The 24,412-nt window shown below is 45.3% G+C and overlaps 2 protein-coding genes across 7 annotated transcripts; one reads left to right on the top strand and one right to left on the bottom strand.

Moving 5' to 3' along the window:
* The first annotated feature begins 1,608 nt into the window (after positions 1-1,608).
* Positions 1,609-2,812, top strand: LOC132387438 (zinc finger protein 239-like). The gene is made up of 2 exons (XM_059959795.1): positions 1,609-1,726; positions 2,372-2,812. Exons 1-2 carry the CDS (start codon positions 1,609-1,611, stop codon positions 2,770-2,772), a joined length of 519 nt encoding a protein of 172 aa, XP_059815778.1. The 3' UTR covers positions 2,773-2,812.
* A 36-nt stretch (positions 2,813-2,848) lies between these two features.
* Positions 2,849-22,935, bottom strand: LOC132387440 (zinc finger protein 239-like). 6 transcript variants are annotated; one of them, XM_059959796.1, is made up of 4 exons: positions 22,776-22,935; positions 21,235-21,385; positions 8,406-8,642; positions 2,849-6,405 (listed from the first exon to the last, which is right to left on the bottom strand). In XM_059959796.1, exon 4 carries the CDS (start codon positions 5,954-5,956, stop codon positions 4,904-4,906), a length of 1,053 nt encoding a protein of 350 aa, XP_059815779.1. In that variant the 5' UTR covers positions 5,957-6,405; positions 8,406-8,642; positions 21,235-21,385; positions 22,776-22,935; the 3' UTR covers positions 2,849-4,903. The 6 variants fall into 6 exon arrangements, with proteins under 6 accessions (XP_059815779.1, XP_059815781.1, XP_059815783.1 ...); XM_059959798.1 differs by lacking the exon at positions 8,406-8,642 and adding an exon at positions 7,873-7,998; XM_059959800.1 differs by having other exon boundaries at positions 21,235-21,381; positions 22,776-22,917.
* Between the last annotated feature and the right edge of the window lie 1,477 nt (positions 22,936-24,412).

Genomic DNA, 24,412 nt, shown 5'->3' with positions numbered 1-24,412 from the left:
AGAGAGAGAGGGAGGGAGGGAGGGAGGGAGGGGGGGAGGGAGGGAGAGAGAGAGAGAGAGAAGAGAGAGAGAGAGAGAGAGAGAGAGAGAGAGAGAGAGAGAGAGAAGAGAGGAAGAGAGAGAGAGAGAGAGAGAGAGATAATCCAGGGTAAATGGCGAGAGAAGGCAAATATGTAGAATTGCACAGGTTCCACGGTGGTAAAACGAGAGAACAGTCGCTGGAGATTTTATCCGTCATCGTTCGAAATCCACATACAAATTATCATCGAAAGTGACTTGTCACAAGGGGTATCATCTTCAAGTGAACTACCACACCACAGCCAGGCAAGGGTTAACACATAAGTGGTCCTCCACAGGATACCCCAAATCCGATCCACTGTTAAGGATCAAACGAGGTGACAACCACACATTCGATGTACGGCGAATCGATAATTAACCCACCCTTGTGGGCATAGGAAGGTTCCAAAGAGTGACCCTTGGCCACTAGTTCCTGGTTTCGATTCTTCCATTTTTCCTCCTTCGTCTCTGTCTAACTCTGAGTGTCTGTGTCCTCGGTTAAAACTAAACAAGCTGCGAGCGATGTAAACAAGCTGCAAGTCAGACTGAGTCGGCATCCTAATCTCTGTCTCTCTCTCTTAAAATGACAGTCCACAGCAAACAAAACCCAGGGATTCATAATAACAAGTGTTGTTATGAATTCAACACCACCAGTGCGCCAGAGATCCGTGAGTGTCAGGGAACAGGAGTGAGTGCCATTGCTATTACAAAGGAAAACGTGCTAGGCAAACTCAGGTTCTTAAAGTGGATAAGTCACGTGGACCAGATGGACTACATCCCAGAGTCCTGAGAGAGGTTGCTGGAGAGATAACAGATGCATTGGTCATGACACGTCAAGAATCACTTGATTCTGGCATGGTCCCTGAGGACCGTAAGATTGCAAATGCCAATCCACGCTTTGAGAAGGGAGGAAGGCAAAGTAAAGCAAATTATAGTCCAGTTAGCCTAACCTCAGTGGCTGGGAAAGTGTGGAGTCATGATAACAGTAGAGGTTTTGGTGTACTAGGAGACTAATGATATAATGTCAAAGCCAGCTTGGTTCTATACAGGGAAATCTTGCCTGACAAGTCTGTTACAGATCTTCGAGGAAGTCATAAGCAGGATGGACAAACGAGAGACAGTGGATATCACTTACTTGGATTTTCAGAAAGCTTCCGATAAGGTGTCACATATGAAACTGCTTAACAGGATAAAAGTCAGAAGTAATACAGGCATGGACAGAGGAACGGCTGACAGCCAAGAGGCAGCGAGTGGGAATAAAAGGGGCCTTTTCTGGTTGGCCAGCAGTGACTTTGTCTTCAGGGGTCAGTATTCGGACCGCTACTTTTCACATTGTTTGTCAATGACTTGGATAATGGAACTGATGGCTTTGTGACAAGGTTTGCGGATGATACAAAGGTAGGTGGAGGCGATGGTAGTGCTGACGAAGCAATGCGATTGCAGCAGGACACAAGTTTGAAGAAAGTGGCAGATGGAATACAATATTGGGAAAAGTACGATAATGCATTTCGGCAAAAGGAACAATAGTGAACTGCTATCTGATTGGGGAGAATGTTCAAGCCACAGATCTACAGAAGGAAACGTGATGATGATGATGATGATGATGTCGTCAACTCAGGACTGACTCAGGGCAGTGTCGGACATTTTCATGCCTTACAAGGCGCGGATCGTAAGGTTGTGTGGGGCACTTCTCCTCACACAGACATTTCACAGTATCTTTATCAGGTCGAATTGCGAGCTCAACACTCAACCCGGCACGGATGGAAAGCGTACAAGGGAGCGACTGTATTCGAACCCAGGGACCTCCGTTACGGAGTCCGGCGCTGACGTCACTACGCCACCAGGACCTTGGGCAAGACTCCCAGAAGATTAACTTCCGGGTTGAGTCTGTGGTAAAGAAGGCAAATACAATGCTGGCTTTATTTAAAGTGAAGTAGAATATATTAGCAAGGAGATAATGCTGATACTTTACAAGACACTACTCAGGCCGCACGTCAGAACATAAGAAATGGGAGCAGGAGTCGGCCATTGGCCCATTGAGTATGTCCCGCCATGCAATAAGATCATGGCTGATCCGTCAGGAAACTCAGCTCCATCTACCTGCCTTTTCCCTATAACCCTTCATTACCTTATTCTGCAAAATCCTATCTAACCGTATCTTAAATATACTTCGTGAGGAAACCTCAGCTGCTTCCCTGGACAGAGAAGTCCACAGATTCACCACTCTGTGGGAAAAACTGTTTCTCCTCGTCTCCGTCCTAACTCTTCTCTCCTGAATCTTGAGGCGATGTCCCCGAGTTCTAGTCTCATCTAGAGATTCACTCTAGTCGGTCATCCACCCTACTGAGTCACTGGCGAGTTCACACTGGGGAGAAGCCATTCACCTGCACAGTATGTGGGAAGGGATTCACTCGGTCATCCACCCTACAGAGACACCAGCGAGTTCACACTGGGGAGAGGCCATTCACCTGCTCAGTCTGTGGGAAGGGATTCACTCAGTCATCCACCCTACAGACACACCAGCGAGTTCACACTGGGGAGAGGCCATTCACCTGCTCAGTCTGTGGGAAGGGATTCACTCAGTTATCCAGCCTACAGAGTCATCAGCGATTTCACACTGGGGAGAAGCCGTTCACCTGCTTAGACTGTGGGATAGGATTCACTCGGCCATCACAACTACTGGCGCACCAGTCAGTTCACAGTGGGGACTGCTAATTTCCACACACAAATAAATCAAAAGGGATATGCCGGACACATTACAGGGGGCTTTACATCTCACACTGGATTCGGTAATGAAACCCGTGATTAATGTTGTCCCTCTGAAATCATAAGAAACGCACATTAAGGTGCATTTAAATGCGAGCGCATCCCCACAGGTGACGTCACACAGAACCCCCTCGTGCCTAACGTCACGCATGGGCTTCCCACACCGGGATCTGCCCTTACGTGCGCAGCGTCTTACGTCATCCATGCTCTGCTGAGCTCGGGCTTTATCAGTTTAATAGCTGGGCTAATAATCACGTGACCAGCCCACCCCCACCGCTGTCAACAGAGGATTCAAGGGCTGTGCTATTCCCATTGGTGCAAAGCGATGCCAATCACTTGTTACCACCAGTCGCAGAGGTGGACGTCCAGAGGGCGTTACCCCCACTGATTTCGCCTCCCGCTCCGGCCTCAAACTCCACATCACAGCGGAATAAATGTCCGTTTTTTGATTTATGTCCATTTCCCTCCAAGGGATGCTGGGGCGTTTGTGAAGCGTCTCCTGCGGCCGGAGTCTGATGTGTCGCCGAGAGGTCGGAGACCGCTCGGTCCGTCGGTTTGATGCCAGTTCCTGGGGAGGGAGAGGAGGGATTTTATTGAAAGGAAGAAGATGGTGTGAAAGGATGTTTGTCCCGGTGGAAATTTGTGGAAATGTCTGAGCACATGGTGGTGGTGAGCAGAGGGATTAACATTGGGACAGTTGACGCGCAAGTGGGGCCAATGACAGGGGTAGGAGGTGAGTGGTTGGGGCAACACGGGGCTGTGGAAGATGGGCATTTTTTTGCACAGAGGATTAACAAAGTGGTTAGAGAGTATTTGTTATAGAGAGTGCAATGAAGTTTCAATAGACTGATCCCTGAAATGGTTGGGACATCATATAAAGAAAAATCAAATGTGGATAACCCTTTCATTTAGAGAATCGAGGACTGAGAGGTGAACACATTGAAATGCACATTATTACCGGTAGAAACAGGGATCCCAGTCTCTGAAAAAGGGGGTGGATGCCTATATTTTATAATAAAACCCCTATTGGTTTACCTTTACCTCCTCTCTCAGTTTTATGCTTGCCCTAGTCCTTCACACCCCCTTACCTGCTTAAGATTCAGCCCATTAGCAACAGTCAGCAATTCATTCTTTTTGGCTTTTCCTGATGCCTCAGGGGTTGGCGCTTCCAGAAATTTATAAATGTCCATTGTTGCTGATTTCCACACACAAATAAATCAAAAGGGATTTACCCAATCAAATCGATAATTCATCGATCAATAGCCACCAAATTTGTAAATATCTCAGATGCAGGCCCCAAATTTGTTATGAACCATAACGCTTTAGAAACAAACCAGCAGCAATAGACTACACCTGGAGTCTGGTTTTGATGTTAAATCTATCTTTATTAGCATCTACTTGTAATATTGCAACTTAAACAAGATAAACAGATGTTAACAGTGTTAAGTTTATAAATGTGTGTAAATGTAACTCCCAAACTATTGAGCTCGGGGGAAACAAGGCTTAGAGTCTTGAGATGGTGAAGTATGAAAGTTCAGTTCAACTACAGAATAGGCGATGAGAGAGAGATTTGTAATCCAGGGTAAAAGGCGAGAGAACACAAATATGTAGAATTGCACAGGTTTCATGGTGGTAAAACAAGAGAACAGTTGCTGTAGATTTTATCCGTCATCGCTCCAAATCCACATACAAATTATCACCAAAAGTGACTTGTCACAAGGTGTATCATCTTCAAGTGAACTACCACACCACAGCCAGGCAAGGGTTAACACATAAGTGGTCTCCACAGGATGCGCCAAATCCGATCCACTCCTATGGATCAAACGAGGTGACAACCACACATTCGATGTACGGCGAATCGATAATTAACCCACCCTTGTGGGCATAGGAAGGTTCCAAAGAGTGACCCTTGGCCACTAGTTCCCTGGTTTCGATTCTTCCATTTTTCCTCCTTCGTCTCCGTCTGACTCTGAGTGTCTGTGTCCTCAGTTAAAACTAAACAAGCTGCAAGTCAGACTGATTCACCTTCTTAATCTCACTCTCGAAAAATGACAGTCCACAGCAAATGAAACCCAGGAATTCATAACAACGGCCAGTCCCCACTGTGAACTGACTGGTGTGTCAATAGTTGTGATGACTGAGTGAATCCCTTCCCACAGACTGAGCAGGTGAACGGCTTCTCCCCAGTGTGAACTCGCTGATGATTCCGTAGGTGGGATGACTGAGTGAATCTCTTCCCACAGTCTGAGCAGGTGAATGGCCTCTCCCCAGTGTGAACTCGCTGGTGTCTCTGTAGGTAGAATGACATTATGAATCCCTTCCCACATTCTGAGCAGGTGAATGGCCTCTCCCCAGTGTGAAGTTGCTGATGACTCTGTAGGCTGGATGACTGAGTGAATCCCTTCCCACATTCTGAGCAGGTGAACGGCCTCTCCCCAGTGTGTACTCGCTGATGACTCTGTAGTTGGGATGACTGAGCGAATCCCTTCCCACAGACTGAGCAGGTGAATGGCTTCTCCCCAGTGTGAACTCTCTGATGCACCTTCAGTTTAGATGAGCTAGTGAATCCCTTCCCGCACAGTGTGCAGGTGAATGGCCTCTCCCCAGTGTGAACTCGCTGATGACTCTGTAGTTGGGATGACTGAGCGAATCCCTTCCCACAGACTAAGCAGGTAAATGGCTTCTCCCCAGTGTGAACTCGCTGATGACTCTCTAGGTGGGAAGACTGAGTGAATCCCTTCCCACATTCTGAGCAGGTGAATGGCTTCTCCCCAGTGTGAACTCGCTGATGACTCAGTAGGTTTGATGACCGAGTGAATCCCTTCCCACAGACTGAGCAGGTGAATGGCTTCTCCCCAGTGTGAACTCGCTGATGACTGTGTAGGTGGGATGACTGAGTGAATCTCTTCCAACAGATTGAGCAGGTGAATGGCTTCTCCCCAGTGTGAACTCTCTGATGACTCTGTAGGCTGGATGAATGAGTGAATCCCTTCCCACAGACTGAGCAGGTGAATGGCTTCTCCCCAGTGTGAACTCGCTGATGACTCTGTAGGCGGGATGAATGAGTGAATCCCTTCCCACAGACTGAGCAGGTGAATGGCTGTCCCCTGGTATGAACACGTTGGTGTGCCATTAAGTCAGATAACCCAGAGAATCCCTTCCCTGAAATTCAGCAGATGACCAGCCTCTGCCCAGTGTGATCTGACTGGTGTGTCCACAGTTGGGATGGCCAGCAGAATCCTTTCTCACACACAGAACAGGTGAATGGAACATCAACTAGTGTGAACTTGTTGATGTTCCTTCAGTTGAGATGACTGAGTGAATCCATTCCCACTGACTAAGCAGGTGAACAGCCTCTCTCCTGTGTAAAATGCCGGGCGTGCCAGTTGCTCAGATGACCAAATGAATCCTTCTCCACAGTCTGAGCAGGAAGGATGATCGAGTGAATCCCTCCCCACTGTCTGAGCAGGAAGGATTGTCGATTGAATCCCTTGCTCCACTTCTTAAATATATAGACAGAGACAACAAAACTGTTGTGCCGTGTTTGAGATTCCTGGAGACAAATTCCTTCTCAGTTTTAACCTGTAAAAAGATTTACAAAATCCATCAATGAGCGTAGGACAACAGTTTAGATGAGATTACTTGAGTTGCCATGGTTTGATCTGGTATCACACTGTTACAGTGAGGTTCATCCCAAGTTGGAAGAGAAATCATCTCCTGACTGGGCAGAGTGCTGCTATCTGGAATGACCATCAATTCCCATATGCGTTTCAAGTTCCAACTCCTTAAAGTGCAGGGTTACAAGCTGCAGCTGGATGCACTTCTTGGAAGTGAGGGCATCAGGGACACTACAGGTCTCCCCATCTTCCCTCCAATACCCCCTCTAATTTGTAATAACCAATGTGTACATAAGTCTTGCACTGTGCATTTTTTTTTACCCAGTGACAAGATGTGCACAGTGAATTTTTTATACAGAGGTATTCATTTTCACAGCTAGCAATCACGGTCAATAGGAACTTTGATCTCTTCTGGGTTCGATCCAGTTCATCTGCACTCTCACACAACCTATGTAGCAGGCCTGTAATGGGTAAAGAAGGATTTTCTCACCAAAGTTTTGGCATATTGTCCATAAGTGGTTTGCTTGCTGAGTTACACTTTAAAAAGTCAGATTTCCAAATATCACTCCACTTCTTCCCACTTGCAAATTCTCCAGCAACTTTTGCATCACCACAATACACACAGGGGACTCAAGTATCACCAGTTTCTGTATTTTACATAAATATTCCCCCTGAACCCTCCCCCCCCAATGACTGACAGTGGTGAACTCAGTTTCTATATACCCCTGAAGCCTCCCCAAATTCTCCAGCAACGTTTGCATTGCCACAATACACACATCAGACAGAGACTGACAGTGGTGAACTCAGTGATGGCAATGCCAATGAATACGAAGGGAAGGGCAGTAGTCTTTATGTCTCACTGGAGTCTGGCACATTTGTGAAGTGAAAGCTACTTGCTGCCCAGGGCAAAGGTGCTTGATATCATTCAGTACCCAGAGAGAATGGGACAAAACATGCTCTCACCGGTAGAAAAGTCCAGAACAAGAGGAGGTAGAACAAGCAACAGACACAAAATGCTGGAGGAACTCATCAGGCCAGGCAGCATCTACGGAAAAGAGTACCAATGCTGAATTCCTCCAGCAGTTTGTGCGTGTTGCTTGGATTTCCAGCATCTGCAGATTTTCTCTTATTAGTGATTGGAGGTAGAACAAAGGTGATTTTCTCAACTGGTGATGTAAAAGATTTTGTTCCCTTTTTCTGAGTTCCTAATCCTTGCCTTTACTATAGCTAAAGCTCAGCTCTGTCTGAGAGATCCATCGGTTCCCATTCACTCATCAGCCGGAAGCTCCCCGGGGCCCGTGCACGGATCGTGGTGCTGAGAGACAGGGATGAGAGCAGGACTGTCCTGGGACTGTTGGCCACAGTGTTCGGATTTCACAGGAATTTTTCTGAAGTCGGTGTTTAAGATAAAATCACGGAGGATCGCTCTTACCTGCACCCGACATTTTCAAGGCCTTCAGTGTACTACGCGCATGCGTGATACTCGGGGACGGCCTCAGCCTGATGCCAGGGCATTTCATCGGCGCATCAGCGCCGGCAAGATTCTTAACGCATAGCCCTATGGGTAATCATGGTGCCATTAACCATTTCTGCAAGCACCGGTTCAATGTCCAAACCTCATTTTTTTTATAGTGTGTATAGAAAAAAATCTGCAACTGTTTTAACGCAGAAAATGGCTCCCATAAGCAATATACTCAATATCAACTTATACCTAATGCCAAAGGAAAGTGCAGATATAAAACACTGGAGATTCTGCAATTGCTGGGAATACAGAGACACACACACACAAAAAGCTGGAGGAACTCGGCAGTTCAGAAAGCAGCGAAGCAGCGGTGTATAGAGTCTAGGCATGCTGAAGGGGCTCGGCCTAAACATTGTATTTTTATTCCTCTCCACATTTGCTGCCTGAAATTAACCACCTTTTTTTTTTTTTTTTCGGTCAACCAGTTTCCAAAAGTTTCTGACCTTTCTTTTGTAGCCACATCCTGCTGGTCTGATTCCTCCTCCTCCTGGTAAACTCTAGACCCCATCTCTCTCTGGAGACCCAAAGTCCTGACTCAGGCTGGCAACACTTTGGTTTTTGACTCTGCACCATCGAAGATTCACTCGCTGGTCTGCTGTCAGACTTTAGAGGTGCATTGTGTTACGAGACTGCAGGTTCTTTTACTGTGAGTGTCGCTTTAAGTGCCTGAGTGAGGAGGGCTGTGACATCAAACACAAGGAGAGAGAGAGAGAGAACGTCAAAACCACAGTGAGCTCATCGTCTTATTCAGACTGGAGAAAATCATGCAGGTGTATCAGATGATGAGAGGCATTGGTCGTGTGGATAGACAGAGGCTTTTTCCCAGGGCAGAAACGGCTAACTCAAGGGGGAATAGGTTTAAGCTGCCTGGAAGTAGGTACAGAGGAGATGTCAGAGCTAACTTTTTTAAGCAAAGAGCGGTGAGTGTGGAATGCACCGCCAGTGACGGTGATAGAGGCGGATACAATAGGGTCTTTTAAGAGACTCTTAGATAGGTACATGGAGCTTAGGAAAATGGGTGGCTAGTTGCAGGGAGTGTAATTCTAAGTGGTTTCTAGAGTAAGATACATGGTCGGCACAGCAATGTGGGACAAAGCATCTGTAATGTGTTGTGCATTTATATGTTTCAAAGAAATTCACGGGAAATCTCCTATCCCACAGAGTGGTGACTTGTTGCAACCTGTCATCTCAGGGATAGTGAGAAGGGAACAGCAGGGAGAGCTTTTGATATACTGATAGGGAACAGAAACATGGGCAGGAACTAGATGGGCTGAGTGGCCTTTCTAGTGTACATTGTGAGAGTCTCTAGACAGTAAATACCTGAGACACGGGATTTGATACAGAACTGATTTATCTTTCACAGATCCACAATATTAAACACCAGTCTAGGTTAAGCCTAACATCAGCAGAACAGACTCCTCCAAAGCTCACTGACCAGAGTTCAGTCCTGGGTGCGATGAGCAGCCGCAAGAACTGCAGAATCTGACAGTAACAGTCCCTCATGAACCTGCAGCTGACTTCAGTCACTGTGATGGCTAAACTTTTAACACAGAGCTGATTTGAACTTCCTCCCTGATGTAGGAGCGCATAGACCGAAGATGTAGGGGAGAAGGAAAAAAAAGGAGATAATAAAGTTGTTTGCACCATTAGTGATAAACAGAGAGGACGAGGTGGAAAGTTTCTTGAATGCATCTGTTTTAATGCTTGGAGCATTGTAAGGAAGGTGGATGAGCTAAGAGTATGGATTGATAACTGGAAATATGATGTTGTATCTATTAGTGAAACATGGTTGCAGGAGGGGTGTGACTGGCAACTAAATATTCCTGGATTTCGTTGCTTCTGGTGTGATAGAATCAGAAGGGCAAGAGGCGGAGGTATTGCAATGCTTGTCTGAGAAAATATTACAGCGGTGCTTTGACAGGATAGATTACAGGGCTCAGTTAGGGAGCCTATTTGGGTGGAACTGAGGATTGGGGAAGGTATAGTAACACTTATAGGGGTGTATTATAAACCACCTAATTGGGAGCGAGAATTGGAAGAGCAAATTTGTAAGGAGATAGCAGATATTTGTAGTAAGCATAAGGTTGTGATTCTGGGAGATTTTAATTTTCCACACAGAGAAACACAGAAAATAGGTGCAGGAGTAGGACATTAGGCCCTTCGAGCCTGCACTGCCATTCAGTATGATCATGGCTGATCATCCAACTCAGAACCCTGTACCTGCTTTCTCTCCATACCCCCTGATCCCTTTAGCCACAAGGGCCATATCTAACTCCCTCTTAAATATAACCAATGAACTGGCCTCAACTGTTTCCTGTGATAGAGAATTCCACAGATTCACCTCTCCCTGTGTGAAGAAGCTTTTCCTCATCTTGGTCCTACAAGGTTTCCCCTTTATCCTTAAACTGTGACCCCTCGTTCTGGACTCACCCAACATCAGAAACAATCTTCCTGCATCTAGCCAGTCCAATCCCTTTAGAATTTTACACGTTTCAATAACATCCCCCCTCAATCTTCTAAATTCCAGTGAGTATAAGCCTAGTCGACCCAGTCTTTCTTCATATGAAAATCCTGCCATCCCAGGAATCAATCTGGTGAACCTTCTTTGTACTCCCTCTGTGGCAAGAATGTCTTCCCTCAGATTAGGGAACCAAAACTGCATACAGTACTCCAGCTGTGGCCTCACCAGGGCCTTGTACAACAGCAGTAGAACCTCCCTGCTCCCGTACTTGAATCCTCTTGCTACGAATGCCAACATACCATTTGCCTTTTTCACCGCCTGCTGTACCTGCATGCCCACCTTCAATGACTGGTGTACAATGACACCCAGGTCTTGTTGCACCTCCGCTTTTCTTAATCGGTCATTCAGATAATAATCAGTTTTCCTGTTCTTGCAACCAAAGTGAATAACCTCACATTTATCCACATGAAATTGCATCTGCCATGAATTTGCCTACTCACCTAACCTATCCAAGTCACCCTGCATCCTCTTAGCATCCTCACAGCTAACACTGCCGCCCAGCTTCGTGTCATCCGCAAACTTGGAGATGCTGCATTTAATTCCCTCGTCTAAATCATTAATATATATTGTAAACAACTGGGGTCCCAGCACTGAGCCTTGCAGTACCCCACTAGTGACTGCCTGCCAATCTGAAAAGGTCCCATATATTCCCACTCTTTGCTTCCTGTTTGCCAACCAATTCTCTATCCACATCAATAACACACCCCCAATACTCTGTGCTTTAAGTTTGCACATTAATCTCCTGTGTGGGACCTTGTCAAAAGCCTTTTGAAAATCCAAATATACCAAATCCACTTTTTCTCCCCTATTCATTCTACTAGTTACATCCTCAAAAAATTCTATAAGATTCGCCAGACATGATTTTCCTTTCACAAATCCATGCTGACATTGTCCGATTATTTCACCTCTTTCCAAATACGCTGTTATCACATCTTTCACAACCAACTCTAGCATTTTCCCCACCACCGATGTCAGGCTAACCGATCTATAATTCCCCGGTTTCTCTCTCCCTCATTTTTAAAAAAAAGTGAGGTCACATTACCCACCCTCCAATCCTCAGGAACTAATCCAGAATCTAAGGAGTTTTGAAAAATTATCACTAATGCATCCACTATTTCTTGGGCTACTCTGGGATGCAGACCATCTGGCCCTGGGGATTTATCTGCCTTTAATCCCTTCAATTTACCTAATACCACTTCCCTACTAACATGTATTTCCCTCAGTTCCTCCATCTCACTAGACCCTCAGTCCCTTACTATTTCCGAAAGATTATTTGTGTCCTCCTTAGTGAAGACAGAACTAAAGTAGTGATTGAATTGGTCTGCCATGTCCTTGTTCCCCATGACCAATTCCCCTGTTTCTAACTGTAAGGGACCTACATTTGTCTTAACCAATCTTTTTCTTTTCACTTATCTATAAAAGCTTTTACAGTCAGTTTTTATGTTCTCTGCCAGCTTTCTCTCATAATCTTTTTTTCCCTTTCCTAATTAATCCCATTGTCTTCCTCTGCTGGACTCTGAATTTCTCCCAGTCCTCAGGTGTGCCGCTTTTTCTGGATAATTTGTATGTTTCTTCTTTGGACTTGATACTATCCCTAATTTCCCCCGTCAGCCACGGGTGCACTACCTTCCCTGGTTTATTCTTTTGCAAAACTGGGATGAACACTTGTTGTAGTTCATCCATGCAATCTTTAAATGCTTGCCATTGCATATGAATGTTGAGGAACCAACTAGGGAGCAGGCCATTCTAGATTGGGTATTGAGCAATGAGGAAGGGTTAGTTAGCAATTTTGTCGTGTGAGGCCCCTTGGGCAAGAGTGACCATAATATGGTGGAATTCTTCATTAAGATGGAGAGTGACATAGTTAATTCAGAAGCAAAGGTTCTAAACTTAAAGAAGGGTAACCTTGAAGGTACGAGACGTGAATTAGCTAAGATAGACTGGCAAATGATACAAAGGGTTGACAGTGGATATGCAATGGCAAGCATTTAAAGATTGCATGGATGAACTACAACAATTGTTCATTCCAGTTTGGCAAAAGAATAAACCAGGGAAGGTAGTGCACCCGTGGCTGACAAGGGAAATTAGGGATACTATCAAGTCCAAAGAAGAAACATATAAATTAGCCAGAAAAAGCGGCATACCTGAGGACTGGGAGAAATTCAGAGACCAGCAGGGGAGGACAAAGGGCTTAATTAGGAAAGGGAAAAAAGATTATGAGAGAAAGCTGGCAGGGAACATAAAAACTGATTGTAAAAGCTTTTACAGATATGTGAAAAGAAAAAAAGATTGGTCAAGACAAATGTAAGGACCTTTACAGTCAGAAACAGGTGAATTGATCATAGGGAACAAAGACATGGCAGACCAATTGAATAACTACTTTGGTTCTGTCTTCACTAAGGAGGACATAAATAACGCTCTGGAAATAGTAAAGGACCAAGGGTCTAGTGAGATGGAGGAACTGAGGGAAATACATGTTAGAAGGGAAGTGGTGTTAAGTAAATTGAAGGGATTAAAGGCAGATAAATACCCAGGGCCAGATGGTCTGCATCCCAGAGTAGCCCAAGAAATAGTGGATGCATTAGTGATAATTTTTCAAAACTCCTTAGATTCTGGATTAGTTCCTAAGGATTGGAGGGTGGCTAATGTGACCCCACTTTTTAAAAAAGGAGGGAGAGAAAAACCAGCGAATTACAGACTGGTTAGTCTGATGTCAGTGATGGGGAAAATGCTAGAGTTGGTTATCAAGGATGTGATAACAGCATATTTGGAAAGAGGTGAAATCATCGGACAAAGTCAGCATGGAGTTGTGATAGGAAAGTAATGTGTGACGAATCTTATAGAATTTTTTGAGGATGTAACTAGTAGAGTGGATAGGGGAGAGCCAGTAGATGTGGTATATTTAGATTTTCAAAAGGCTTTTGACAAGGTCCCACACACAAGATTAGTGTGTAAACTTAAAGCACACGGTATTGGGGGTGTGGTATTGATGTGGATAGAGAATTGGTTGGTAGACAGGAAGCAAAGAGTGGGAGTAAACAGGACCTTTTCAGAATGGCAGGCAGTGACTAGTGGGGTACCGCAAGGCTCAGTGCAGGGACCCCAGTTCTTTACAATATATATGAATGATTTAGATGAGTGAATTAAATGCAGCATCTCCAAGTTTGCGGACGACACGAAGCTGGGTGGCGGTGTTAGCTGTGAGGAGGATGCTAAGAGGATGCAGGGTGACTTGGATAGGTTAGGTGAGTGGGCAAATTCATGGCAGATGCAATTTAATGTGGATAAATATGAGGTTATCCATTTTGGTTGCAAGAACAGGAAAACAGATTATTATCTGAACGGTGGCTGATTAGCAAAAGGGGAGGTGCAATGAGACCTGGGTGTCATTGTACACCAGTCATTGAAGGGAGGCATGCAGGTACAGCAGGCGGTGAAAAAGTTGAAAGGTATGCTGGCATTCATAGCAAAAGGATTTGAGTACAGGAGCAGGGAGGATCTACTGCAGTTGTACAAGGCACCAAGAGTATTGTGTGCAGTTTTGGTCCCCTAATCTGAGGAAAGACATTCTTGCCATAGGGGGAGTACAAAGATGGTTCACCAGATTGATTCCTGGGATGGCAGGACTTTCATATGAAGAAAGACAGGATCGACAAGACTTATACTCACTGGAATTTAGAAGATTGATGGAGGATCTTATTGAAACATATAAAATTCTAAAGGGATTGGACAGGCTAGATGCAGGAAGATTGTTTCTGATGTTGGGGAAGTCCAGAACGAGGGGTCACAGTTTAAGGATAAAGGGGAAGACTTTTAGGACAGAGAGGAGGAAAAACTTCTTCACACAGACTGTGGAGAATCTGTGGAATTCTCTGCCACAGGAAACAGTTGAGGCCAGTTCATTGGCTATATTTAAGAGGGAGTTAGATATGGCCCTTGTGGCTAAAGCGATTGGGGGTATGGACAGAAAGCAGTTACAGGGTTTTGAGTTGGATGATCAGCCGTGATCATACTGAATGGCGGTGCAGGCTCGAAGGTCCGAAGGGCCTACTCCTGCACCTATTTTCTAAGTTTCTGTCCACTGTCAACCCTTTAAATATCATTTAAATATCAATCTTAGCTAATTCACGTCTCATTTCTTCAAAATTGCCCTTCTATAAGTTCAGAACATTTGGTTCTGAATTAACTATGTCACTCTCCATCTTACTGAAGAATTCCACCATATTATGGTCACTCTTAACCAAGGGGCCTCGTATGACAAAATTGCTAACTAACCCTGCCTCATTGCTCAATACCCAGTCTAGGATGGCCTGCTCTTTAGTTGGTTCCTCGACATGTTGGTTCAGAAAACCATCCCGCACACATTCTAAGAAATCCTCTTCCTCAGCACCCTTACCAATTTGGTTCACCCAATCTATATGTAGTTTGAAGTCACCCATTATAACTGCTGTTCCTTTTTTGCACGCATTTCTAATTCCCTGTTTAATGCCATCCCCAACTTCACTACTACCGTTAGGTGGCCTGTACACAAATCCCACCAGCATTTTATGCCCCTTAGTGTTATGCAGCTCTACCCATATCGATTCCACATCCTCCAGGCTAATGTCCTTCCTTTCTATTGCGTTAATCTCTTCACTAACCAGCAACGCTATCCCACGTCCTTTTCTTTCCTGTCTATCCCTCCTAAATACTGAATATCCCTGGATGTTGAGCTCCTATCCTTGGTCACCCTGGAGCCATGTCTCTGTGATTCCAACCATATCATATTCGTTAATAACTATCTGCACATTCAATTCATCCACCTTATTACGAATGCTCCTTGCATTGACACACAAAGCCTTCAGGATTGTTTTTACCACACTCTTAGCCCTTATATTGAGAGCGATTTGTGGCCTGCTACGGCACCTTCGCAGGAGTCCAAGCAAATCTGTCCCCGCAGTTCAATGCCCTACTGCTCCAATGCTTACCAACCGAGTTAGCCAACATGATTAAAACAAATAATATGGATTGGCCTGACAATGACCGAAATCGAATGCGACGAGCTTTGACATATCATTTGGACCCAACTTTCGAATCCCGATCAAACCCGAAGGGAACTAATATTAAAGGTGAATATGCTCTGCGGGAAGAAGGATGAAAACAGGCTATATCTGAGGAACAGAAATGGGAGCAAAAACCTACCAAGGGACAGGTGGGGACAACAACCCGTTTAGAAATTGACAAGAAAATGCTTCCAACCATGAGTGCCAACCCTCAGGAAGAGCCCACTGTAATATTGCAAGTTGCTGGAAATACAGTTCCGTTTATGATTGATATGAGGGCAACCACAACCACTCTCGATCAGGATATAGTATTGGAAAAGGGATTCCAGCTATCAGACGCTACAATCACTCTGTCTGGGTTCGAAGGCACGGAACGTATGTATTCACGTACCCAGCCTCTGCAGGTGGAATTCCAGGGGAACCAGTGTGAGGTTTCATTTACAGTCACCACCAGATGGGGGTGAAATCTCGTAGGGAGAGACTTGCTCTGTCCATTGGAAGTCGAGATTCTATGCATGGACAAGGATATCATGCCAGAACTGCGAACAACTGACATCTTCCTCAGTTTCTGACCACCCAATTGTGGGCACATTATCTGGACTCCAGTACATTTGAACCCCTTCTGCCAGCGGCCAGCTCTCATGTGACTCTGTGTTATGACCCTACGGGGTGCTCAACTGAGGAAACCCCTCAAGCGACAGAAGTTCCCAGTCACGGTGATTGGAGAGGTTAAAGGAAGAGACGGCACTGCATTTCTGGCCGAAATTCCAAATTTCATTTGGCGACAGACAGGTCTGGTGGTTCCCAATACCACCATTAGGGTTTGCCCTGGGTTCAAGCCAAAGAGCCGAGGGCTCCTTGCCCACACACTGATGAAACAGGCATCCAGCACCGAGGGAGACTGGCAAGACTTGGGCAAGGGGCAGCTCCGATCCTGGAAGAAATCTGAGGTGAAGACGGGACGTTCATTCGTTCAATAGTGACCGAACCCAAGATGTTGTACCCCATCTCTGGGCAATTTCAGTTCATGAAGTCAGCCGTCCTGTCCGGATCACAGTGAAAGAAGGACAGACTCCCATACATTCCACAATACCCCCTCTAGCCCATCCGGATCACTCTGAAAGAAGGACAGACTCTCCCATCCATTCTGCAATAACCCTCTAGCCTGTCCGGATCACTGTGAAAGAAGGACAGACTCTCCCATCCATTCTGCAATACACCCTCTAGCCCATCCAGATCACTGTGCAAGAAGGACAGACTCTCCCATCCATTCTGCAATACCCCCTCTAGCCCGTCCGGATCACTGTGAAAGAAGGACATACTCTCCCATCCATTCTGCAATACCCCCTCTAGCCTGTCCGGATCACTGTGAAAGAAGGACAGACTCTCCCATCCATTCTGCAATACCCCCTCTAGCCAGTCCGGATCACTGTGAAAGAAGGACAGACTCTCCCATCCATTCTGCAATACCCCCTCTAGCCCGTCCGGATCACAGTGAAAGAAGGACGGACTCTCCCATCCATTCTGCAATACCCCCTCTAGCCCGTCTGGATCACAGTGAAAGAAGGACAGACTCTCCCATCCATTCTGCAATACCCCCTCTAGCCCATCCGGATCACAGTGAAAGAAGGACGGACTCTCCCATCCATTCTGCAATACCCCCTCTAGCCTGAGGAAACTTTTTATGAGGATGGAAGCTCTTTTGTGGATCCAGCAGGGAAACGATGCGATAGTGACGGACAGTGAAGTAATTGAACAGGCCTCTTTTGAAGCAGCTGTCTCTGCCCAGAAGGCTGAGCTGTTTGCTCTGACTCGTGCCTGTATACCAGCAACAGACAGAAGTGGGAACGTTCACACAGACTCCCGTTATGCATTTGGAATTGTACATGACTACGGAGCTCTCTGGGAACATGGGGATTCCTGACTTCCTCTGGCCACCCCATTAGTAATGCCACCTTTGTAAACAACTTACTCACCGCACTACAGCTACCTCGAGTTTTTTCTTCTCAGGGGGACGTCTCTGAGGAGGAGTGAAAACTGTGGTCCCAGATGGGGTGCCAGAAAGACCCCAACCTAGGTTTTTGGATCACCCAGCGGGACAGGTTTGTGTTCCTACACAGTTTTTACCAATATTGGTTGATTATATACATAATTTTACACACCTGGGAAAGGAGGGAATGGTTGGTATCCTGTACCCTGCACATCGGGTATGACTTCCTTGACAGGTTGATCTTTCTCGTGTCTACAAGTTGATTTTATTGAATTGCCTAGAGTACATTGCTATCGATACTGCTTAGTTATTATAGATGAGTTTAGTAGATGGATTGAAGCTATTCCAACTAATATTAATACTGCTGTGACTGTTGTGAATGTATTATTTTGGGAAATAATTCCCAGGTACGGCCTGCCAGAGATGCTGAGCTCTGACAATGGCCCACAATTCGTGATGAAAGTAAACAAATGGGTATGTAACAAACGAGCTATCAAGCAACAATTCCACTGTGTACACCACCCACGGGCCGCTGGCAGAGTGGAAAGAGCCAATGGCACTCTGAAGAGTAAACTGGCCAGACTAACAGAGGAGACTGGACTCACTTGGTTGAAGGTCCGACCATTAGCCCGATTCCACATGAGAGTTATCCCACTGGGGAAAACAGGGTTGTCACCAGCTTAAATCATTTCCAGACGGCCCATGAGGACACCCTGGGAACAAAGTCTCAGGATTAAAGGCAAGGTGAATAAGAATAAGGAACCTTGGTTCTCGATGGATATTGGAACTCTGATAAAGAAGAGAGAGATGTATGGCATATATGAGAAACGGAGCAAATAAGGTATTTGAGGAGTATAAAAAGTGCAAAAAAATACTTAAGGAAGAAATCAGGAGGGCTGAAAGAAGACATGAGGTGGCGTTGGCAGTCAAGGTGAAGGATAGTAAGAGCTTCCACAGGTATATTAATAGCAAAAGGATAGTTAAGGGATAAAATTGGTCCTCTTGACGATCAGAGTGGTTGGCTATGCACGGAACCAAAAGAAATTGGGGAGATGTTAAATGGTTTTTTTGTGTCTGAATTTACTAAGAAAACTGGCTTGGAGTCAATGGAAATAAGGCAAACAAGTATTGATGTCATGGAACCTATACAGATAGAAGAGGAGGAGGTGCTTGCTACCTTGAGGTGAGTAGATAAATCTCCAGGACCTGACAGGGTATTCCCTCGGTCCCTGAAGGAGACTAGTGTTGAAATTGCAGGGACCCTGGCAGATATATTTAAATGTCGTTATCTACGGGTGAGGTGCCAGAGATTTGGAGGACAGCTCATGTTGTTCCGTTGTTTAAAGCAGGCTCTAAAAGTAATCCGGGAAATTATAGGCTGGTAAGTTTGATGTCGGTCATGGGTAAATTATTGGAAGGAGTAATAAGAGATAGGATCGACAATTATTTAGATAGACAGGGACATATTAGGGAGAGTCAACACATGGTGCATGGTAGGTCAGGTTTAACAAATATATTAGAGATTTTCGAGGTGGTTACCAGGGAAGTGGATGAAGGGAAGGCAGTGGATGTTGTATACATGGACTTCAGTACGGCCTTTGACAAGGTCCGCATGGGAGGTTAGTTAGGAAGATTCAGTCACTATGTATACATGGTGAGGTAGTAAATTTGATTGGAAATTGAGAATGGGAGAAGTCAGAGAGTGGTAGTGGAGGATTGCTACTCTGATTGGAGGCCTGTGACTAGTGGTGTGCCACAGGGATCAGTCCATTGTTATTTGTCATCTATATCAATGATCTGGATAATAATTTGGTAAATAGGGTCAGCAAATTTGTTGATGATACAAAGATTGGAGGTGTATGCACAGTGAAGAAGGTTTTCAAAGCTTGCAGAGAGATCAGGACCAGCTGGAAAAATGGCAGATGGAGTTTAATACAGACAAGTGTGAGGTATCGCACTTTGGAAGGTCAAACCGAGGTAGAACATACAAGGTAAATGGTGCGCACTGAGGAGTGCACTAGAACAGAGGGATCTAGGAATACTGATACAAAATTCCCAGAAGTGGCATCACGTGTAGATAGGGCTGTAAAGAGAGCTTTTAGTACCATATAACCATATAATAATCACAGCACAGAAACAGGCCATCTCAGCCCTCCTAGTCCGTGCCGAACTCTTAATCTCACCTAGTCCCACCTACCCGCACTCAGCCCATAACCCTCCACTCCTTTCCTGTCCATATACCTATCCAATTTTACCTTAAATGACACAACCTAACTGGCTTCTAATACTTCTACAGGAAGCTCATTCCACACAGCTATCACTCTCTGAGTAAAGAAATACCCCCTCATGTTTCCGTTAAACTTCTGCCCCCTAACTCTCAAATCATGTCCTCTCGTTTGAATCTCCCCTACTCTCAATGGAAACAGCCTATTCACGTCAACTCTATCTATCCCTCTCAAAATTTTAAATACCTCGATCAAATCCCCTTCAACCTTCTACGCTCCAATGAATAGAGACCTAACTTGTTCAACCTTTCTCTGTAACTTAAGTGCTGAAACCCAGGTAACATCCTAGTAAATTGTCTCTGCACTCTCTCTAACTTATTGATATCTTTCCTATAATTCGGTGACCAGAACTGCACACAATATTATAAATTTGGCTTTACCAATGCCTTGTACAATTTTAACATTACATTCCAACATCTGTACTCAATGCTTTGATTTATAAAGGCCAGCGTTCCAAAAGCTTTCTTCACCACCCGATCTACATGAGACTCCACCTTCAGGGAACTATGCACTGTTATTCCTAGATCTCTCTGTTCCTCTGCATTCCTCAATTCCTGTATGTTCTATTTGGATTATTCCTGCCAAAATGTAGAACCTCACACTTCTCAGTATTAAACTCCATTTGCCAACGTTCAGCCCATTCTTCTAACCGGCATAAGTCTCCCTACAAGCTTTGAAAACCCACCTCATTATCCACAACACCTCCTACCTTAGTATCATCGGCATACTTACTAATCCAATTTACCACCCCATCATCCAGATCATTTATGTATATTACAAACAACATTGGGCCCAAAACAGATCCCTGAGGCACCCCGCTAGACACTGGCCTCCATCCCGATAAACAATTATCCACCACTACTCTCTGGCATCTCCCATCCAGCCTCTGTTGAATCCTTTGGCCTTTATAAATCCAAGTATTGAGTATAAGAGTTGGAATGTTATGGTGAGGTCGTATAAGGTATTAGTGAGGCTGAATTTGGAGTATTGTGTGCAGTTTTGGTCACCGAATTACAGGAAGCATATTAATAAGGTTGGAAGAGTGCAGAGAAGGTTTACAAGAATGCTGCCAGGACTTGAGAAACTGTTTTACAGAGAAAGGTTTAATAGGTAAGGATTTCATTCTTAGGAGTGTAGAAGAATGAGGGGAGACTTGATAGAGGTATATAAAATTAGGGTGGGTATAGATAGAGTGAATGCAAGCAGGGTTTATCCACTGAGGCTAGGGGAGAGAAAAAAACAGAGGTCAAGGGTTAAGGGTGAAAGGGGAAAAGTTTCAAGGGAATATAAGGGGGGGCTTCTTCACAACTGGGTCTGACAGAGGCATAACTGGTCCTTCTGGGCATATTCAGTCTCACTCCCAACTATTTCCTACCTTCCTTTGTGCAGGTATGTAATGTGTAAAGGATCAGTGTTTGAGTAAATGAGACTCACCAAACTTTCTCCTGACTGAATCACTGGAATCTCCGAGTCAGATGGGTTCTCTCCAGTCGGTGCTCTCAGTCCTCGGGCTGGTTCACTTGTTGCTGTTCCCTCGTCTTCAGTCGTGGTTTTTCTTCCAATAAATCTCTCACTGCAGGTCTAACTTAAACATTAAAGATAATGAAGCACGTCAACAATACAAAGGAGGACCAAACATTTCTGCTTAATGTTACTAGGAATAAAACTCACTGAAATTTAACCATTGAAGGCAAATATAATGATCTCAGTGAACAATCTTTTATTGTCCCTCACATGACACAGACGATATGGGATAAGAAGGAGCCATCATTCAGTCATGGGAAGACATACGACACAGGAACAGACTGAGGTGATTCAATCCATCTGGTCTGCCACACCATTCAACCAGGGCTGATGTTTATTCCAACAACATATTCCAGTCTTCCTCCTGTAACCCTGAAGCTACTCAGCAATCATCAGTATATTAATCTTCACGAATATACCCAAACGGCATCCTCAAACAAAATCACAAATTCCAAATATCAGACATCTTTTGGCCAAAATAATTTCCTCATCTCAGTTTTAAAGGGAAGCAAGGTTATACTGAGACTGTGCTGTCAGATCACAGATGCTCTGTCTAATGGAAACATCCTCTCCATGTCCACTGTATCCAGGCTTTTCAGCATTCTGTAGGTTTATTAACCATATATCCCTCCACCACCCCCACCATCCCTCTGAACTCCATCGAGCACAGGTCCAGAACCATCAAATGCTCCTCACACATAAATCCGATCATTCCTGAGATTATTCTTGTAAGCCTTGTTAGCAACAACTGCACCGGACACATTCCGGGAATAACAGTCAAATCGGTTCCAGGATAATTTACAAGGTCAAGTTGTGCTTCCTTTACTGTTATACTATCACTCCATTTCCAGGTTAAAACTGGACCATTGCAGGAAATTTGTATTACAGATCCTGTCTTGTCTGTACTTGACCAACCGCCGTCGCTGGACGATAAACGTGCAGGAGTTATGTGGGGCTCAGCTCTACTGCGTGGAGCTGAGGCTCGAACCATTATCCCCCGAGACTTCCCAGTCCCTCGGTAAAGCAGGCAGTGAAATCAAAGATCCCCACAACCTGAGACGTTCTCCTTTCTCACCCACCCCAGTCCGGGAGAAGACACAACAGCCATAAACCTCCAGGACAAATGTGAGGAGCTTCAGGAAGCGAGACGAGTTCAGGGAAGTTAATGGGACTCGGTGGCCAAAATCGCACCACGTGATCTTGCGTCACAAAGCGGGCGGGGCGAATCTGCGGCACACAGCCTCACGTGACCTGTCGGCGGGACTTCCATTTCAATTCTGCGGAAACAGACAGCCTGGGCTCCTGGTTTGGATCGTTCAATGCAGATTAAGTGAAGTCGACACATTTCTGACGAGCCCAGATAGTTGGGAAACAAATGAATTCCTGGCCCTCAGTTCGGGGCTCACGGCCAACATCGGATCTCCCCGCTCGGGATCGGTCTCAATACTCACCGATGGGAAAGTGATATCTTCGGCCCGCAGACAGTGATCCCGACGGAAGAGACGGAAGAGACGAAAGTCTTTCCCGAACACACAGCCGACCCACTTCAGCTCTGAGCGGAGAGGAAAACACCGTTCACCCGGAGACTGTGAACATGCGCGAAGAGATTGTTACATCATCGGGAGGCGGGGCCTCGGAAACAGACGCGCAGGTGCTGCCAATCTACGGTTAAATGGGAGGGGCAAACGGGATCACGTGCAGGATTGGTGCCACCTCCCCCCCCCCCCCCCTCCCAGGCAGAGACTCCAGCTACTCATTAGTCTGTGGAAAGAAGCAAACTTGCCGCTCACATCTCCTCTCACCTTAAATGTATTAGACATTTCAACCCCCAGGAAAAATATATCGTCTGTCCACTCTATCTATTCCTCTCGTAATCTTATAATCGTCCATCCAGTCTCACCCCAGCTTGCTCCGCTCTGGAGAAAACAACACAAGTTTGTCCAGCCTCTCTTTATAGTTCATGCCCTCTAATCCAGGCAGTGTCCTGGTGAACCTCTTCTACGCCATGTCCAAAGCCCCGACATCCTTCCGAGAATGGGAGCGACCAGAACTGTATGAAACACTCCAGATGTGGTATAACCTGTTTTATAAAGCCTTGTTGCGAACTGTAAAGTTTTAGAAACGAACCAGCCGCAAAAGAATTCACACTGGAGTCTGGTTTTGATGTTAAAACCATTACCTTTATTAGTATATAGTAACAGGCTCGTAACGGCCGAAAAACAACTTGCCGACTTTTGAACTCAATGCTTCAACTAATAAAGACAACCATGACATTTGCCTTCTTATCCACCCGATCAATCTGTGCAGTCTCTCTCAGGGAGCGATGCACTTGGAGTCTAAGATCCCTCTGATCATCAACACTGTTCAGGGTTTTGCATTTAACAATGGACTGTCGGATACATTCGACCTACCGAGCTGACAAGATGATCATCACTAATCAAATCTCACTGAGATTTCTCAGGTCCTGTTGAATTTATTGCCAAGTGCACAAGTACGGGAAGGTACAGGTACAGAGAAAAACTGACTTGTGGCAGCATCACAGGCAAGTACATTCATATAACACACAGAACACAACTTATACGGTTCTCTGTCAGTAACGATTTGTAAATATGTTTCATATCATTAACGTTATATAAAATACACTGTGTCATGATCAATATTAAAAGGTACATTTTGTGTCAATAACAGACAAGGAAATGTTGAATTTGGTCCCTGTCTCCATTCCTCCTGTAATCCACAACCAGCTCCTTTGTTTTTGTCACAATGAGGGAGGGGTTGTTTTCTTGACACCACTGTGTCGGGGTGATGACTTCTTCTCTGTCGGCTGCCTCGTTATTATTTGAGATTAGGCCAGTCAGAGTAGTGTCGTCAGTAAATTTAATTTGCAGATTGGAGCTGTAGGTGGCGACACGTCATGGGAATACAGAGATTAAAGGAGGGGGCAAAGAGACAATCCTGTGGGATATGTGTGCTGAGGGTCAGCGAGACCGAGGTGAGGGAGCCCACTCTTACCACCTGGCGGCGATCTGACAGGAAATCCAGGATCCAGCTACACAAGGCAGGGTGAAGACCGAGGTCTCTGAGCTTC

Source organism: Hypanus sabinus, unplaced genomic scaffold (assembly GCF_030144855.1).
Source record: "Hypanus sabinus isolate sHypSab1 unplaced genomic scaffold, sHypSab1.hap1 scaffold_1857, whole genome shotgun sequence".
Taxonomy (NCBI): Eukaryota; Metazoa; Chordata; class Chondrichthyes; order Myliobatiformes; family Dasyatidae; genus Hypanus; species Hypanus sabinus.
The sequence above is the reverse complement of the archived record's forward strand: the minus strand, read 5'-3'. Positions and strand labels throughout refer to the sequence as shown.